This window comes from Pagrus major, chromosome 22, assembly GCF_040436345.1.
Source record: "Pagrus major chromosome 22, Pma_NU_1.0".
Classification (NCBI taxonomy): Eukaryota; Metazoa; Chordata; class Actinopteri; order Spariformes; family Sparidae; genus Pagrus; species Pagrus major.
Genome location: NC_133236.1, coordinates 30,658,132 through 30,677,567, shown reverse-complemented (window position 1 = coordinate 30,677,567; position 19,436 = coordinate 30,658,132). Strand labels below are relative to the sequence as shown.

Genomic DNA, 19,436 nt, shown 5'->3' with positions numbered 1-19,436 from the left:
TGTCTGTTGTTCAGCAGACTAATGTATAAACTGTATACTGTGAGTCAGCTAACCATCATAAACACTGTTTTTATCTGAATGATGATAAAATCAATTAATTTAAAAATGTGATGCAGCATGTAATCTGTAAAGTAACTAGTAACTAAAGTCATAAGATAAATGTAGTGGAGTGGAATAAAGTAGTATAAAGTAGAAGAAAATGGAAATACTCAGGTAATGTACAAGTGCCTCATAATACAAGTACAGTACTTGAGTAAAAGTACTCAGTTACTTCCATCACTGATGTCCCGTCCAGGCTTTCTGTCCAGTCACCCTAGCAACAGAAAACGCCGCCGCTCCGTCTAACGGACCAATTACATCTCACGCCGTCCCTGACGTCACTCTTGTCAGCACGCTGGGTTTGTCTAGTCCTCCATCTTGGCTGTAGCTAGCGGAGCGGCTAGCAGAGAGTCTGTCCGGAAAGGATGAAGAGAAGCTGAACGGATCTGAGCTGACGGAACCGGGACCGCCAGGCAGACCCTACTCGAGCCAGATACCGGCCGATTGACCTGGACCTGCTCCGTTCCCGGAAACACATACAGCCGGTCCCGCCGGGCTGCTGCGGGCTAGCCGGCTAACTTAGCCATTAAAGAGGAACTGTTGCTCCGGTTCACTTTGGATCTATGTCGGTTCTAAACTGCCGGAAAAGAGGCCCAGCCGAGCCGAGCCGGGACAGATAACACTGAGATCCTGTAGTCCGGACCGGGACCAGTGATGCCGGGTCACAACCTGCCGAGATAAACCTGAGCTGAAGTTAAAGCAGCCCGCTAAGTTTAGGCAGGTGTTCCGAGACGGACAGGCGGCTTCATGACCGAACCTCACTCACACTGACCCGGGTAACATGTCCACCAGGACCCCGCTGCCCACCGTCAGCGAGCGGGACGCAGAGAACGTGAGTCCGGTTACTAAAGTTTAAATGTTGTTTTATTACTTTGACTAGTTGTAATAAAGTTAACCAGCAGCCAGACAACAAACGATTAAAACAATCTTCTTATTATTATTTATTGTTTACGGAGTTAATACTGTGGTTCAAGGTGTGCTGGAAGAATTCCAGGTGTTTTACACACTTTCAAGGCTGGGGATAAACCACTTCAAAGGTCCATTCATCCGTCCAGATTTTCCCAGGAGCCTTGAGAAAGGCCACATGTTGTCAGGGAGGGGTTTGGAAGGCCTTGGAAGTTTTGGAAGCATTTGGGTCATTCAGAGGGTTCCAGGTCTCCGGGGAATTGTTCTGGTGGTCCTATAGAGGGTCCCATCAGTTCTAAGGGCCACTCAGGGTCATTGTGGAAGTTTTCCAGGTATCCTTGAACAGGTTTCAGGAGATGTCAGAAGCTTCTGAAGATGTGTAGACGGGTGAGACGGGACGAGACTAACAGAGCTGCAGCTAATGATTATCTTCATCGTCCGTTAATCTGTCAATTAGTTCCTTTCATGATTAATTAGTTGTTTTGACTCTAAAATGTTGAAAAGTGTTGATCAGTGTTTTGTCCTCTAACATCTTGTTTGTCCACAACCTGAAGATGTTCAATCAGTCGTCAGTTATCAGAATAGTGACTGATTAATATAACAGATGAAAACTGGTCCATTGATGGTTGCAGCTAGTCATTTATACGTTTCCAGGTGTTGTGAAGGAGGTATGAAGGTCACAGTCAATAAGTAAATGACAACTGAAAGGATTCCAGGTGTCCTGGAAGATGTCATGGTGGTCTTGAGTGGGTCCCAATCAACCGTAAAGTTGATGTTGGCAGCTCTGCAGTGACCCCACAAACTTCAGAAAAGCCTCTGACATGCCCTGAAACCCTTTTCAAGGATACCTGGAAGACTTATTTAAAACTCACTAGAGTACCTTGAACCTCCTCAAAGACACTTAGAACCTCTTCAAAGACACCTGGAACCTCCCTAGGGATTCCTGGACCTTCCACTATGACCCTTCATGGCCTCAGAACTGATGGGACCATCTATAGGACCACCATAGCTGCTGTGCTAACGTTAGCTTGTCTTTGCTAATGTTAGCTTGTCTCTGCTAACGTTAGCTGATAAGTCACTGTCATCATGTAAAGCTGATTATTAAGTCAACAGATGATGTAACTGACAGATAATTGTCTGGGTGATGTTTTTATTCCCCAGCATACCTCAGTGGATGATGGGCGTGGTCAGGTGCCGTCCCGCTCCATTCGCTCCGCTCGCTGTAAAACATCTTCGTCCACGGCGGACGAGATGCCGCATGTCGGAAATTACCGCCTGCTGAAGACCATCGGGAAGGGAAACTTCGCCAAAGTCAAACTGGCTCGACACGTCCTCACAGGACGAGAGGTGAGACGGGACAGTGAGGGGGGAGACATGATGAGTCCTGTATTAAATCTCAGAAACTTCATCAGGAAGTCAAATGTCGTCCAATCAAATTGTTTCTTTTCTCAGTAGAAATGATTATCGATTGATTGTTTTTATTGATCCTCGTGCATGAAGGTAAACATTGATCTAACTGTCAATCATGTTTGTTTCTCTTAAAGGTGGCGATTAAAATCATTGATAAGACCCAGCTGAACCCCACCAGCCTCCAGAAGGTGAGACAGACCAGACCGTGACCAGACCGAGACCTGACCGAGACCAGACCGAGACCTGACCGAGACCAGACCGAGACCTGACCGAGACCTGACCGAGACCTGACCGAGACCTGACCGTGACCAGACCGAGACCTGACCGAGACCTGACCGAGACCTGACCGTGACCTGACCGAGACCTGACCGAGACCTGACCGTGACCAGACCGAGACCAGACCGAGACCGAGACCTGACCGTGACCTGACCGTGACCTGACCGAGACCTGACCGAGACCTGACCGAGACCAGACCGAGACCTGACCGAGACCTGACCGAGACCAGACCGAGACCTGACCGAGACCTGACCGAGACCAGACCGAGACCTGACCGAGACCAGACCGAGACCTGACCGAGACCTGACCGAGACCTGACCGAGACCTGACCGTGACCAGACCGAGACCTGACCGAGACCTGACCGTGACCAGACCGAGACCTGACCGAGACCTGACCGAGACCTGACCGAGACCAGACCGAGACCTGACCGAGACCTGACCGTGACCAGACCGAGACCGAGACCTGACCATGACCTGACCGTGACCAGACCAAGACCTGACCGGGACCAGTTCACATTGATTAGTGAAGTTTCATGTGACAGCTTTAAGATCAGAGCAACATGTTTGATCAGGATCATTGATAAGTCATTGTCATGTGACACACCTGTTGACACCTGATCTGTTCCTTCTTTATTGGTGTAAAATTTAAATCTTTACAAACATGACATCACCTGGATGAGAACAAATCTGCTGACTCTAATCCTCGTCTGTCTGTCTGTCTGTCTGTCTGTCAGCTCCTCAGAGAAGTCAGAATAATGAAGATCTTAAATCATCCAAACATTGGTGAGTAAAGAACCTGTCTCACCTCTCTGTGTCTCGCCTCTTTGTGTCTCACCTGTCTGTTTCTCACCTGTCTGTCTGTGTGTCCTCAGTGAAGCTGTTTGAGGTGATCGAGACAGAGAAGACTCTGTACCTGATGATGGAGTATGCCAGTGGAGGTTAGTCTCATCTTCATGTTTCCCTACTCGGGTTCTGACACCTGAACCAGGTGAGACCAGGTGTATGACCTCTGACCTCTGTCTAGTGTCAGTCTCACTCTCACCTGTCTCTCTCTGTGTGCAGGTGAAGTGTTTGACTACCTCGTAGCTCATGGGAGGATGAAGGAGAAGGAGGCCAGAGCTAAATTTAGACAGGTAACACACACACACTGCTGTTACCACGGCAACACCTGTATCCCATAATACTGGACCCATTAATGAGACCTGTCCGTCTCTCTGACCTGTCCGTCTGTCTGTCTCTGACCTGTCTGTCTCTGACCTGTCTGTCTCTCTGACCTGTCTGTCTCTGACCTGTCTGTCTCTCTGACCTGTCTGTCTCTCTGACCTGTCTGTCTCTGACCTGTCTGTCTCTCTGACCTGTCTGTCTCTCTGACCTGTCTGTCTCTCTGTAGATAGTGTCTGCAGTTCAGTACTGTCATCAGAAGCACATCGTTCACAGAGACCTGAAGGTAACAGGCAACTCACAATTACCAGCTGACAGTAAACACACCATGATCATTCACACTGTACCTCCTCCTCTTCTCTCTCCTCCTCCTCCTCTTCTCTCCTCCTCCTCCTCCTCCTCCTCCTCCTCCTCTTCTCTCTCCTCTCCTCCTCCTCCTCCTCCTCCTCCTCTTCTCTCTCCTCCTCCTCCTCCTCTCCTCTCCTCCTCCTCCTCCTTCTGCAGGCAGAGAACCTCCTCCTGGACGCTGATATGAATATAAAGATAGCCGACTTTGGCTTCAGTAACGAGTTCACTGTCGGTGGGAAACTGGACACTTTCTGTGGTTCTCCTCCGTACGCTGCTCCTGAACTCTTCCAGGTAAACAAACATAAACATTCAGGTGAACAGAGGCTGTTGACGGTGAGGCTGTTGACGGTTAGAGGCTGTTGACGGTGAGGCTGTTGACGGTGAGGCTGTTGACGGTTAGAGGCTGTTGATGGTGAGGCTGTTGACGGTTAGAGGCTGTTGACGGTTAGAGGCTGTTGACGGTTAGAGGCTGTTGACGGTGAGGCTGTTGACGGTTACAGGCTGTTGACGGTTAGAGGCTGTTGACGGTTAGAGGCTGTTGACGGTGAGGCTGTTGACGGTGAGGCTGTTGACGGTTAGAGGCTGTTGACGGTTAGAGGCTGTTGACGGTGAGGCTGTTGACGGTTACAGGCTGTTGACGGTTAGAGGCTGTTGACGGTTAGAGGCTGTTGACGGTTACAGGCTGTTGACGGTTAGAGGCTGTTGACAGTGAGGCTGTTGACGGTGAGGCTGTTGACGGTGAGGCTGTTGACGGTTAGAGGCTGTTGACGGTTAGAGGCTGTTGACGGTGAGGCTGTTGACGGTTAGAGGCTGTTGACGGTGAGGCTGTTGACGGTTAGAGGCTGTTGACGGTGAGGCTGTTGACGGTGAGGCTGTTGACGGTTAGAGGCTGTTGACAGTGAGGCTGTTGACGGTGAGGCTGTTGACGGTGAGGCTGTTGACGGTTAGAGGCTGTTGACGGTGAGGCTGTTGACGGTGAGGCTGTTGACGGTTAGAGGCTGTTGACGGTGAGGCTGTTGACGGTTAGAGGCTGTTGACGGTTAGAGGCTGTTGACGGTTACAGGCTGTTGACGGTTAGAGGCTGTTGACGGTTAGAGGCTGTTGACGGTTAGAGGCTGTTGACGGTGAGGCTGTTGACGGTGAGGCTGTTGACGGTTAGAGGCTGTTGACGGTTAGAGGCTGTTGACGGTGAGGCTGTTGACGGTTAGAGGCTGTTGACGGTTAGAGGCTGTTGACGGTGAGGCTGTTGACGGTTAGAGGCTGTTGGACGGTTAGAGGCTGTTGGACGGTTAGAGGCTGTTGGACGGTTAAAGGCTGTTGACGGTTACAGGCTGTTGACGGTTAAAGGCTGTTGACGGTTAAAGGCTGTTGACGGTTAGAGGCTGTTGACGGTTAGAGGCTGTTGACGGTTACAGGCTGTTGACGGTTACAGGCTGTTGGACAGTTAGAGGCTGTTGGACGGTTAAAGGCTGTTGACGGTTACAGGCTGTTGGACGGTTAAAGGCTGTTGGACGGTTAAAGGCTGTTGACGGTTACAGGCTGTTGACGGTTACAGGCTGTTGACGGTTACAGGCTGTTGACGGCTGGAGGCTGTTGGACGGTTAAAGGCTGTTGACGGTTACAGGCTGTTGACGGTTACAGGCTGTTGACGGCTGGAGGCTGTTGGACGGTTAAAGGCTGTTGACGGTTAGAGGCTGTTGACGGTTACAGGCTGTTGACGGTTAGAGGCTGTTGACGGTTACAGGCTGTTGACGGTTACAGGCTGTTGACGGTTAGAGGCTGTTGACGGTTAAAGGCTGTTGACGGTTACAGGCTGTTGACGGTTACAGGCTGTTGACGGTTAAAGGCTGTTGACGGTTAGAGGCTGTTGGACGGTTAAAGGCTGTTGACGGTTAGAGGCTGTTGACGGTTACAGGCTGTTGGACGGTTAAAGGCTGTTGACGGTTACAGGCTGTTGACGGTTACAGGCTGTTGGACAGTTAGAGGCTGTTGGACGGTTACAGGCTGTTGGACGGTTAGAGGCTGTTGGACGGTTAAAGGCTGTTGACGGTTACAGGCTGTTGGACGGTTACAGGCTGTTGGACGGTTAGAGGCTGTTGACGGTTACAGGCTGTTGACGGTTACAGGCTGTTGACGGTTACAGGCTGTTGGACGGTTAGAGGCTGTTGGACGGTTAAAGGCTGTTGACGGTTACAGGCTGTTGGACGGTTACAGGCTGTTGGACGGTTAAAGGCTGTTGACGGTTACAGGCTGTTGACGGTTACAGGCTGTTGACGGTTACAGGCTGTTGACGGTTAGAGGCTGTTGGACGGTTAAAGGCTGTTGACGGTGAGGCTGTTGACGGTTAGAGGCTGTTGACGGTTACAGGCTGTTGACGGTGAGGCTGCTGACGGTGAGGCTGCTGACGGTTAGAGGCTGTTGACGGTTAGAGGCTGTTGACGGTTAGAGGCTGTTGACGGTGAGGCTGTTGACGGTGAGGCTGTTGACGGTTAGAAGCTGTTGACGGTGAGGCTGTTGACGGTTAGAGGCTGTTGACGGTTAGAGGCTGTTGACGGTGAGGCTATTGACGGTGAGGCTGTTGACGGTTAGAGGCTGTTGACGGTGAGGCTGCTGACGGTGAGGCTGCTGACGGTGAGGCTGCTGACGGTGAGGCTGTTGACGGTTAGAAGCTGTTGACGGTGAGGCTGTTGACGGTTAGAGGCTGTTGACGGTTAGAGGCTGTTGACGGTGAGGCTATTGACGGTGAGGCTGTTGACGGTTAGAGGCTGTTGACGGTGAGGCTGTTGACGGTGAGGCTGTTGACGGTGAGGCTGTTGACGGTTAGAGGCTGTTGACGGTGAGGCTGTTGACGGTGAGGCTGTTGACGGTTAGAGGCTGTTGACGGTGAGGCTGTTGACGGTGAGGCTGTTGACGGTGAGGCTGTTGACGGTTAGAGGCTGTTGACGGTGAGGCTGCTGACGGTGAGGCTGTTGACGGTTAGAAGCTGTTGACGGTGAGGCTGTTGACGGTTAGAGGCTGTTGACGGTTAGAGGCTGTTGACGGTGAGGCTATTGACGGTGAGGCTGTTGACGGTTAGAGGCTGTTGACGGTTAGAGGCTGTTGACGGTGAGGCTGTTGACGGTGAGGCTGTTGACGGTTAGAGGCTGTTGACGGTGAGGCTGTTGACGGTTAGAGGCTGCTGACGGTGAGGCTGTTGACGGTGAGGCTGTTGACGGTTAGAGGCTGTTGACGGTGAGGCTGTTGACGGTGAGGCTGTTGACGGTTAGAGGCTGTTGACGGTGAGGCTGTTGACGGTTAGAGGCTGTTGACGGTGAGGCTGTTGACGGTGAGGCTGTTGACGGTTAGAGGCTGTTGACGGTTAGAGGCTGTTGACGGTGAGGCTGTTGACGGTTAGAGGCTGTTGACGGTTAGAGGCTGTTGACGGTTAGAGGCTGTTGACGGTGAGGCTGTTGACGGTTAGAGGCTGTTGGACGGTTAGAGGCTGTTGACGGTTAGAGGCTGTTGACGGTTAGAGGCTGTTGACGGTTAGAGGCTGTTGACGGTGAGGCTGTTGACGGTTAGAGGCTGTTGACGGTTAGAGGCTGTTGACGGTTAGAGGCTGTTGACGGTTAGAGGCTGTTGACGGTTAAAGGCTGTTGACGGTGAGGCTGTTGACGGTTAGAGGCTGTTGACGGTTAGAGGCTGTTGACGGTTAGAGGCTGTTGACGGTTAGAGGCTGTTGACGGTGAGGCTGTTGACGGTTAGAGGCTGTTGACGGTGAGGCTGTTGACGGTGAGGCTGTTGACGGTTAGAGGCTGTTGACGGTTAGAGGCTGTTGACGGTTAGAGGCTGTTGACGGTGAGGCTGTTGACGGTTAGAGGCTGTTGACGGTTAGAGGCTGTTGACGGTTAGAGGCTGTTGACGGTGAGGCTGTTGACGGTGAGGCTGTTGACGGTTAGAGGCTGTTGACGGTTAGAGGCTGTTGGACGGTGAGGCTGTTGACGGTTAGAGGCTGTTGACGGTTAGAGGCTGTTGACGGTGAGGCTGTTGACGGTGAGGCTGTTGACGGTTAGAGGCTGTTGACGGTGAGGCTGTTGACGGTTAGAGGCTGTTGACGGTGAGGCTGTTGACGGTGAGGCTGCTGACGGTGAGGCTGTTGACGGTGAGGCTGTTGACGGTTAGAAGCTGTTGACGGTGAGGCTGTTGACGGTGAGGCTGCTGACGGTGAGGCTGTTGACGGTTAGAGGCTGTTGACGGTGAGGCTGTTGACGGTTAGAAGCTGTTGACGGTGAGGCTGTTGACGGTGAGGCTGTTGACGGTTAAAGGCTGTTGACGGTGAGGCTGCTGACGGTGAGGCTGTTGACGGTGAGGCTGCTGACGGTGAGGCTGTTGGACGGTGAGGCTGCTGACGGTGAGGCTGTTGACGGTTAGAGGCTGTTGACGGTGAGGCTGTTGACGGTTAGAAGCTGTTGACGGTGAGGCTGTTGACGGTTACAGGCTGTTGACGGTGAGGCTGCTGACGGTGAGGCTGTTGGACGGTGAGGCTGTTGGACGGTGAGGCTGCTGACGGTGAGGCTGTTGACGGTGAGGCTGTTGACGGTTAGAAGCTGTTGACGGTGAGGCTGTTGACGGTGAGGCTGTTGACGGTTAGAGGCTGTTGACGGTTAGAGGCTGCTGACGGTGAGTCTGTTGACGGTGAGTCTGTTGACGGTGAGGCTGTTGACGGTTAGAGGCTGCTGACGGTGAGGCTGTTGACGGTGAGGCTGTTGACGGTGAGGCTGTTGACGGTTAGAGGCTGTTGACGGTGAGGCTGTTGACGGTGAGGCTGTTGACGGTTAGAGGCTGTTGACGGTGAGGCTGTTGACGGTTAGAGGCTGTTGACGGTTAGAGGCTGTTGACGGTTAGAGGCTGTTGACGGTTAGAGGCTGTTGACGGTGAGGCTGTTGACGGTGAGGCTGTTGACGGTTAGAGGCTGTTGACGGTTAGAGGCTGTTGACGGTGAGGCTGTTGACGGTTAGAGGCTGTTGACGGTGAGGCTGTTGACGGTTAGAGGCTGTTGACGGTTAGAGGCTGTTGACGGTGAGGCTGTTGACGGTGAGGCTGTTGACGGTTAGAGGCTGTTGACGGTTAGAGGCTGTTGACGGTGAGGCTGTTGACGGTTAGAGGCTGTTGACGGTGAGGCTGTTGACGGTGAGGCTGTTGACGGTTAGAGGCTGTTGACGGTGAGGCTGTTGACGGTGAGGCTGTTGACGGTGAGGCTGTTGACGGTTAGAGGCTGTTGACGGTTAGAGGCTGTTGGACGGTGAGGCTGTTGACGGTTAGAGGCTGTTGACGGTTAGAGGCTGTTGACGGTTAGAGGCTGTTGACGGTGAGGCTGTTGACGGTTAGAGGCTGTTGACGGTTAGAAGCTGTTGACGGTGAGGCTGTTGACGGTGAGGCTGTTGACGGTTAGAGGCTGTTGGACGGTGAGGCTGTTGACGGTGAGGCTGTTGACGGTTAGAGGCTGTTGACGGTTAGAGGCTGTTGACGGTGAGGCTGTTGACGGTTAGAGGCTGTTGACGGTTAGAGGCTGTTGGACGGTGAGGCTGTTGACGGTTAGAGGCTGTTGACGGTTAGAGGCTGTTGACGGTGAGGCTGTTGACGGTTAGAGGCTGTTGACGGTGAGGCTGTTGACGGTTAGAGGCTGTTGACGGTTAGAAGCTGTTGACGGTGAGGCTGTTGACGGTGAGGCTGTTGACGGTGAGGCTGTTGACGGTTAGAGGCTGTTGGACGGTGAGGCTGTTGACGGTGAGGCTGTTGACGGTTAGAGGCTGTTGACGGTTAGAGGCTGTTGACGGTGAGGCTGTTGACGGTGAGGCTGTTGACGGTGAGGCTGTTGACGGTTAGAGGCTGTTGACGGTTAGAGGCTGTTGGACGGTTAGAGGCTGTTGACGGTTAGAGGCTGTTGGACGGTGAGGCTGTTGACGGTGAGGCTGTTGACGGTTAGAGGCTGTTGACGGTTAGAGGCTGTTGACGGTGAGGCTGTTGACGGTGAGGCTGTTGACGGTTAGAGGCTGTTGACGGTTAGAGGCTGTTGACGGTTAGAGGCTGTTGACGGTTAGAGGCTGTTGGACGGTGAGGCTGTTGACGGTTAGAGGCTGTTGACGGTTAGAGGCTGTTGACGGTTAGAGGCTGTTGACGGTTAGAGGCTGTTGACGGTTAGAGGCTGTTGACGGTTACAGGCTGTTGACGGTGAGGCTGCTGACGGTTACAGGCTGTTGACGGTTAGAGGCTGTTGACGGTTAGAGGCTGTTGACGGTTAGAGGCTGTTGACGGTTAGAGGCTGTTGACGGTGAGGCTGTTGACGGTTACAGGCTGTTGACGGTTAGAGGCTGTTGACGGTGAGGCTGTTGACGGTTAGAGGCTGTTGACGGTTAGAGGCTGTTGGACGGTTACAGGCTGTTGACGGTTAGAGGCTGTTGACGGTGAGGCTGTTGACGGTTAGAGGCTGTTGACGGTGAGGCTGTTGACGGTGAGGCTGCTGACGGTGAGGCTGTTGACGGTGAGGCTGCTGACGGTGAGGCTGTTGACGGTTAGAGGCTGTTGACGGTGAGGCTGTTGACGGTGAGGCTGCTGACGGTGAGGCTGTTGACGGTTAGAGGCTGTTGACGGTGAGGCTGTTGACGGTGAGGCTGCTGACGGTGAGGCTGTTGACGGTTAGAGGCTGTTGACGGTGAGGCTGTTGACGGTGAGGCTGCTGACGGTGAGGCTGTTGACGGTTAGAGGCTGTTGACGGTTAGAGGCTGTTGACGGTGAGGCTGCTGACGGTGAGGCTGTTGACGGTGAGGCTGCTGACGGTGAGGCTGTTGACGGTTAGAGGCTGTTGACGGTTAGAGGCTGTTGACGGTTAGAAGCTGTTGACGGTGAGGCTGTTGACGGTGAGGCTGTTGACTTCACGTGTCAGGGACAGGACACATACCGTCAACATCACTGTGTATTTATTGTAACAAGCTGTCAGTTAAATGGTCGGGTGGTCGTGTGTTTCAGCGCTGTGTGTGGTCGTGTGTTTCAGCGCTGTGTGTGGTCGTGTGTTTCAGCGCTGTGTGTGGTCGTGTGTTTCAGCGCTGTGTGTGATTAGGCCTGTCACGATAATCAATAAGTCAATTAATCGTACGATAAATTAAAATGAGCTTGATAATTTTGCCGGCCTCGATAATTTCCATTTGCACGCTTGTTTGTTTTCCGCGTGTAGTAGTAGTCACTAGCCCCATTCACACTGCCGTTTGCATGCGGGGATCCTGCGCCAATTCTCCGCATCCGCCTTTGTGTGAAAGTTTCAGATGTGGTGAGGGGTGAAATTTCGCTGCGCCTCCGGAGGCATCAGAGGCGCAGTACTGGCGAACTGAGCCGGCGGCGCGGAGCGAGGGCGTGTCGATCTGATGGTGTTGGTGTCTGATAACTGTACAGATCCTTCACTCAACAAAATAAAGGTAAATGTCCCACAAAGCAACGTTACAGGACCAAACAACAGTAACGTAGTAACTGGTCGTGTCTTTGGCAACTTATGTGAGGAAAAAAATATCGCAGTTATTCGTGGATAAGTGTCTGTCAGCCTGCCGGTCCGACCGACTCTTCGTCACATTTCTGCCCGAAAAACAGCGTCTGTCCCCGTCTACTGTTGTCATGGTGACGGTCAGTTACTGTTGTCATGGTGACGGTCAGCCCTCCCGACCAAGACTCAGTGAACTTCATGAACCCCGCGAGTGAAATAGTCAGACAGCGTCCAGTTTACTGATGGCGATTATGTAATTATGTAAATTATAGAAAAACGTAACTTTGTCACTTTCCAGGATGTTTGGTGTGTCAGGATCTCAATCACAACACATTATAACAGCATCCATATAATTATAAACAGACAGCTGGTACATGTTTAGATTAACAGGTAAACACCGGGGAAACACCTTGAAAAAAAACACATACGTCATCATCATGACGTGTACGTCACGCCTCCACATCACTACAGACAATGGTGCTAACATTGTTGCTGCATAAGGAACCATAGCTGGCCATGGCTTAATTGCTTTGGCCACAACCTCCATCTTTGTTTATTTTGGATATTTAAAATGTCTTCTTCACATTCCAATGTTAAATATTCTTTAGAAATAAAGGTTTATTGATCTTTGAAAGGGTGTACTTGCAATATTTTGCCATTATCATTATATTAGTTGAAAAATGGTCTCAAAGCGACAATATTATCGTTTATCGCAATAATTTCTAGGACAATTTATCGTCCAGCAAAATTTGTTATCGTGACAGGCCTATGTGTGGTCGTGTGTTTCAGCGCTGTGTGTGGTCGTGTGTTTCAGCGCTGTGTGTGGTCGTGTGTTTCAGCGCTGTGTGTGGTCAGCAGGTGTGTATGATAATGACTGTATACCTGTTTTAACGTGTGTGTGTGTGTGTTTCAGGGTAAGAAGTATGATGGTCCAGAGGTGGATGTGTGGAGTCTGGGTGTGATCCTCTACACTCTGGTCAGTGGATCTCTGCCGTTTGATGGACAGAACCTGAAGGTCAGTAACACACACACACACACAGACACACACACAGACACACACACACACACACACACACACACACATATCCACTGATCTTCTGTTAAATCATCAGAGATACAAAAAGTCAGTCCTCATGTTTCAGATGGAGATTACTGTCTGTCTGTCTGTCTGCCTGCCCGATGTCTGTCTGATGTCTGTCTGTCTGTCTGATGTCTGTCTGTCTGTCTGATGTCTGTCTGATGTCTGTCTGATGTCTGTCTGTCTGTCTGATGTCTGTCTGTCTGATGTCTGTCTGTCTGTCTGTCTGTCTGTCTGATGTCTGTCTGTCTGTCTGTCTGTCTGTCTGTCTGTCTGATGTCTGTCTGTCTGTCTGTCTGTCTGATGTCTGTCTGATGTCTGTCTGATGCCTCTCTGTCTGTCTGTCTGTCTGATGTCTGTCTGTCTGTCTGTCTGTCTGATGTCTGTCTGATGTCTGTCTGTCTGTCTGATGCCTCTCTGTCTGTCTGTCTGTCTGTCTGATGTCTCTCTGTCTGTCTGATGCCTCTCTGTCTGTCTGTCTGATGTCTGTCTGTCTGATGTCTGTCTGTCTGTCTGATGCCTCTCTGTCTGTCTGTCTGTCTGTCTGTCTGATGTCTGTCTGTCTGTCTGATGTCTGTCTGATGTCTGTCTGTCTGTCTGATGCCTCTCTGTCTGTCTGTCTCTCTGTCTGATGTCTGTCTGTGGTTCTACAGGAGCTCAGAGAGCGGGTTCTGCGTGGTAAATATCGTGTTCCCTTCTACATGTCGACTGACTGTGAGAACCTGCTGAAACGTTTCCTGGTGCTGAACCCGGGGAAACGAGGAACTCTGGAGGTGAGAACATCAACACAACACCACATCAGCTACACAATAGTTGTCAGTCTTACAGTGATGGAATGTAGCTAAGTACATTTACCCAGGCACTGTATTTCAGTGTTGAAGTACTTGTACTGTACTTGAGTATTTCCATTTTCTGCTACTTTATACTTCCACCCCACTACATTGATCTGATAAGTTTGACTACTAGATACTTCACAGATTATATCAAAGTGACTGAGATCTGCTGGAGGACAGCTGTTAGCATCAGTTAGCATCAGCAGCTAATCTTGTGTTAAAGGAGCACTCATAGTTTTTAATGAGCAGAGAAAGATCTTCATTGGCTGATTTTTTTTTTTTCTCCCTAAACAAACTGACCTTAAAGGACAACACAATTTATACTGTTTTACTTTGTTTATATGTGGCGGACCCTGCCACCTTTCTAGCTTCAAACAGTGTTGTGGGACCTTATTTTCCTCTGAGAACAGCTTGTTTATTCACTGATGGAACAATGTTTGTGTTATTACCTCATTAATATTGAAAAAAATTAAATTCACAGTTTGAATTTCTTCTACAAAACTACAGAGTGTTCCTTTAACTCTGAATGATTTGTGTAAACCGAAAGTGTTTATTGATCAGTTGATTAGTTTGTCTGATTGTTTCCTCTCCAGCAAATCATGAAGGAACGCTGGATCAACACAGGTTCTGATGAAGACGAGCTGAAGCCCTTCATCGAGCCGGAGCTGGACATCAGAGACCAGAAGAGGATCGGTACACAGCTCAGATACTTCATACAGTATTCGCAGTACAAGTACACAGCTCAGACACTTCACACAGTACTCGCAGTACAAGTACACAGCTCAGATACTTCATACAGTACTCGCAGTACAAGTACACAGCTCAGATACTTCATACAGTACTCGCAGCACAAGTACACAGCTCAGATATTTCACACAGTACTCACAGTACAAGTACACAGGTTGTACACAGAGTACTCTGCCAGGGGCTCATATCTTTAACACTGTGAACTTGTTCCTGAGCTCTTGACTGTCTCATGGTTCTCATCATGAACCGAGTCAGTACATTCACCTGTCGGGTAACAGCAGCATGACAGGAAGTTACCTCACAGTCAGAGCAGAGAGCAGCCAATCAGCAGAGAGGATTTCTGTGTGTGTGTTTCAGACGTGATGGTGGGGATGGGGTACTCCAGAGAGGAGATCAACGATTCGCTCACCAAGATGAAGTATGATGACATCACAGCCACCTACCTGCTGCTGGGACGCAGGGCTGCTGAGGTCAGAGGTGGTTACCATGGTAACAGCAGGTGGCGTGTGCTGAGCAGCAGTGACAGTGTTTGTTTGTTTGTTTGTTTGTTGTTCAGGTGGAGGCGAGCGACTCGTCGTCCTCCAGCAGCATCTCTCTGCTCAAACCTCGACCATCTCCTGCTCACCTCCTCACCCAGCGATCCTCCTCCTCCTCCTCCAAACAGAGGAGGTACAGCGACCAAGGTACGCACCGAGACCGCCACCAAGATCTGATCCAAGGTCTGATCCACAGTCTGATCCAAGGTCTGATCCAAGGTCTGATCCAAGATCTGACCCACAGTCTGATCCAAGGTCTGATCCAAGATCTGCTCCAAGATCTGCTCCACGGTCTGCTCCAGGGTCTGATCCAAGATCTGATCCAAGATCTGATCCAAGGTCTGATCCAAGGTCTGATCCACAGTCTGATCCAAGATCTGATCCACAGTCTGATCCAAGATCTGATCCACGGTCTGCTCCAAGATCTGATCCAAGGTCTGATCCAAAGTCTGATCCAAGGTCTGATCCAAGGTCTGATCCAAGGTCTGATCCACGGTCTGATCCAAGGTCTGATCCACGGTCTGCTCCAAGATCTGATCCACAGTCTGATCCAAGATCTGATCCACAGTCTGATCCCAGATCTGATCCCAGATCTGATCCCAGGTCTGATCCAAGGTCTGATCCAAGATCTGATCCACAGTCTGATCCACGGTCTGATCCAAGGTCTGATCCACAGTCTGATCCAAGATCTGATCCCAGATCTGATCCCAGATCTGATCCCAGATCTGATCCACGGTCTGATCCAGATTAAACTGGATCATTCTCAGTGCGGACAGGTGACAAGAAAACAAAAACTAGCTAGCATTGGATTAGCTGCGTTGGTAACTACACATACAAACATGTCACTGCTTACATCACACACAGTTCTTATCTGATTGGTCAGCAGCAGCTGAGGTCAAAGGTGACATCATTTAGACTTTGAGAACAGCTCAGATCTTCTCCACATTAACAGACCTTAACTCCTTTGTCCTCCTGCAGTGTGTCCGGCCTCCTCAGCTGCTCCTCAATCCAGGAGGAGTCAGACGGCAGCAGAGGGGGAGGAGCAGCAGGAGGCGGCAGGTCAGAACAGAAAGTCCAGTCCTGAGGAGGGAGGAAGTCCTCTGCTGGGGAACGCACACAACCCCAACATGGCCGACATCCCCGAGCGGAGGAAGACTTCGGCTACGGCCATTGTGAGTTCATATGACCAGTTTGTTTTAGGAAATAACCCCTTTTAGGAAATAAACTTTATTTAAATGATTTACAGTTGACAGGAAGTAGATGTGTCTGTTCTTCTTCTGATATTTAAATTAAAATCAGCTTGATTAAGTTTACCTTCCTTTCTATTCTGAACTGAGCTGATGAATGGATGTGTGACAGGTGTGTTACCTCACCTGTGCAGGTATTGATCATAACACACCTGTTTGTGTTGTAACCAATCAGAGCAGCTCGTCCAACATGACGCGCAGGAACACGTATGTCTGCACCGACCGGAGCTCCTCAGACCAGCGACAGTCTGTGCTGCAGAACGGCAAAGAGAACAGGTACACACCTGTCCACAGGTTAGCCGCTATACTCATGATGTCACATCTAACATGTCCTCTCTGTCTCGCCCCTCAGCTCAGCCTCCACCCCCACTCAGCGGTCAGTGGGCGGAGCTTCCACCCACAGTGTCAGCAGCGGAGCGACTCCACCCGACCGGCTGCGGTTCCCTCGGGGGACGGCGAGCCGCAGCACCTTCCACGGCGGTCAGCTGAGAGAGAGACGGACCGCCACCTACAACGGCCCCCCTGCCTCCCCCAGCCTGTCACATGATGCCACGCCGCTTGCCCAATCAAGAGCCAGAGGGTCCACCAACCTGTTCTTCAAACTCACCTCCAAACTTACACGCAGGTACGCTGCTGCATGACATCATGGGAGGTGGAGTCTCATTATATGTAGCTAGAACTCAGTCCAGGTGTCTGTAGACCAGCACACCTGTCTGCTGTCTCTTCTTCTGTTCACCTGGAAGTTCTCCTCCTCAACTCACCTTCCCTCCTTCCTTGTTTCCTTACTTACTGCTGTCAGAGGTGTGTCAGAGGTGGAGAGGAACAGCAGACCGGAGGGCTCCAGGTGAGTCACCCGGGTGAAATTCTCTCTGTTCTGATTGTCTTAGGTGGTCAGGACAGCAAATCAGAGACCAGTATTTCACTTTGTTGTTTTGTTCAGTTTTTCGGCAGCTACCTACTGATGTCATTCATACACTAAGACCACGCCCCTCTTTCTGATTGGTTGGGCTGATTTTAAAGCATGTCTTCCTCTCTGTCTGTCCAGTCGTAACGTGTCATGTGACCAGAGGGAGGAGCCGGGCTCTCCTGCTGCTCCTCTGAAGGAGTCGAAGCCTCGCTCGCTGAGGTTCACCTGGAGCATGAAGACCACGTCCTCCATGGACCCTCAGGACATGATGAGGGAGATCAGGAAGGTCCTGGACACTAACAACTGTGACTACGAGCAGCGCGAGCGCTTCCTGCTGCTCTGCGTCCATGGGGACGGACACGCCGACAGCCTCGTCCAATGGGAGATGGAGGTGTGCAAACTGCCCCGCCTTTCGCTCAACGGAGTCCGCTTCAAAAGGATCTCAGGAACGTCCATCGCCTTCAAGAACGTCGCATCCAAGATCGCCAACGAACTCAAGCTGTAGAAAGACAGGTAGACATGTCAGAGAGAGACAAGTAGAGAGACAGACGGGTCAGAGAGAGACAGACGGGTCAGAGACAGACAGACGGGTCAGAGGGAGACTGACGGGTCAGAGAGACACTAGCAGGATGTAAAGGTGTTTGTGATGATGTCAGTGGGTTGTCTCATTAAAGCTCTGCTGTCTGTCTGTCTGTCTCCCTGTCTGTCTGTGTGTATGGGGTTTCCCTCACCCGTCTCCAGCTCAGCGGGGAAGCTCCCTATTTCTCCTCTGGATGAACTGTCATGGCTGACTGCAGCAGAGCATCATGGGAGTTGGAGTCCAGTGTCATGGACGACACAGGAAGTGATCTGCTGTGATGAACTTTTGTTTTATTGTGAAAGAGCCTCTGCAGTGACTGGCGGTCGACCCCACCCACCAGACTGATAAGAGGCGGAGTCACACCGATGATGGATGGACAGTGGGTGGAGCCATGTCAGAGTGAGCGGTGTTGTGAATGTAAATAGTTTGACAGACTTGCCTGTTTTCATGTTGGTCTGTTTCCTGGTTTGTACATGTGATCAATCAGCTGATCGACAGATTGATATCTGCTGATCAGCTGACTGTTGTTGTTTGTTACCTGAACCTCAGGTTTACCTGTGTCTCATTAAACACCTTGAACGCAGCACAGCTTCTGTGTGGACTGACTGTTTGTTAGTAAAACTACGGTGGCTCAGAGGGGCCAACGCCCAGTTTCATATGAGTGAAACTTTATCAGTCTTTAATCACATCGATCCAATCAGATCCAACGACAGCTCATGAGTCCTGTTGCCATGGTGACAGTTGTAAGGTTTGGACAACACATTATGTGTCAGTGAAGTCGTTTGATTGGTCAGTGAGGGTTGTCTGATGATGTCATAGAGGAGGAAATGTTTTTCTACGGAGGCCCTGAAGGACCAAATGAAACCGGTTCAACTGAGAAATGTGATGTTTTGGAGAAAAGTTGTTAAATCAAAACACACAAGCTCATTTAAAGATTTCCCATCATACCTTGTGCTGATTATGGGCGTGTCTTCCGGTGCATCACAGGAGGCTGATGGTCTTTGGTGCAGCGCATCGTTCCTTCATGTTGGCAAATGAATTCTGATCACTGTTATTGATTAGCTCACTGAGTCGACATCACTGAACATCTGAAGTATTGACACAAACGCTTTCACAGGAAACTAGGAGCTCTGAATGTCTAATCAGGAGGACTGTTGATGAATCAGACCAATCACAGTGACTTCCGTTACACTGAAGGTGTGTTTAGTTTTTATGAATAAACTGTTGGTTAATTAATTTACTGGTTATAGAGAAGCAGCTGTGATCAGATGTGCCAATCAGCTTCATCTGCAGCTGCTGCTGATCTATAATCAATAAGGTTATATCACAGATCAATGGAGCAGCAGGGTGTGAAAAACAAGTTGATTTATTGATCGTTCAGTTATTTCCTGTCAGATCAAACCTCTTGGTTCAGTTTAAACTTGGCATGTTCAGGATGTTGTTGGTAAACAAAGTGCTGATGTATTGATCTTCTGTCACTAATCACTCTACAGTTCCAGCTCTGCCCCCTCAGAAACCTGAAGTCTGGACACGATGTGTCGCTGAGACCCAGTTTGACTTCTGATCCATAGACTCTGATGATTGACAGGTGTGTCAGTCTTCTCTCAGCTCTTTCTGTTTGTGCCAGTAAAACTTTTTGAATTGAAAAGCGACGTCAGCACGCAGAGCACGTACATTCTGACTTTCATAATGGTCATGTGTTAAAGCTCAAGTAAACACGCCCACAGTTACACCCGTAGAGTCCCGCCCTCACGTTGTTATTGGCGCTACACACCAAAACCTGAAGGTTCACGACCAG

The 19,436-nt window shown here is 50.6% G+C and overlaps 1 protein-coding gene across 8 annotated transcripts; it reads left to right on the top strand.

Moving 5' to 3' along the window:
• Positions 1-379: 379 nt before the first annotated feature.
• LOC141017788 (MAP/microtubule affinity-regulating kinase 3-like) lies at positions 380-18,226 on the top strand. Of its 8 annotated transcripts, none has more exons than XM_073492523.1 (19): positions 380-931; positions 2,167-2,352; positions 2,550-2,603; positions 3,426-3,474; positions 3,564-3,629; positions 3,754-3,824; positions 4,082-4,138; positions 4,357-4,491; positions 12,624-12,725; positions 13,442-13,561; positions 14,215-14,314; positions 14,726-14,838; positions 14,925-15,051; positions 15,883-16,076; positions 16,327-16,427; positions 16,504-16,776; positions 16,951-16,995; positions 17,197-17,571; positions 17,800-18,226. In XM_073492523.1, the coding sequence occupies exons 1-18, from the start codon at positions 881-883 to the stop codon at positions 17,561-17,563; spliced, it is 2,211 nt and encodes a 736-aa protein (XP_073348624.1). In that variant the 5' UTR covers positions 380-880; the 3' UTR covers positions 17,564-17,571; positions 17,800-18,226. The 8 variants fall into 8 exon arrangements, 5 of the variants coding, with proteins under 5 accessions (XP_073348624.1, XP_073348622.1, XP_073348625.1 ...); XR_012180680.1 differs by having other exon boundaries at positions 400-931; positions 16,332-16,427; XR_012180679.1 differs by having other exon boundaries at positions 400-931; positions 14,925-15,680.
• The last annotated feature ends 1,210 nt before the right edge of the window (positions 18,227-19,436 follow it).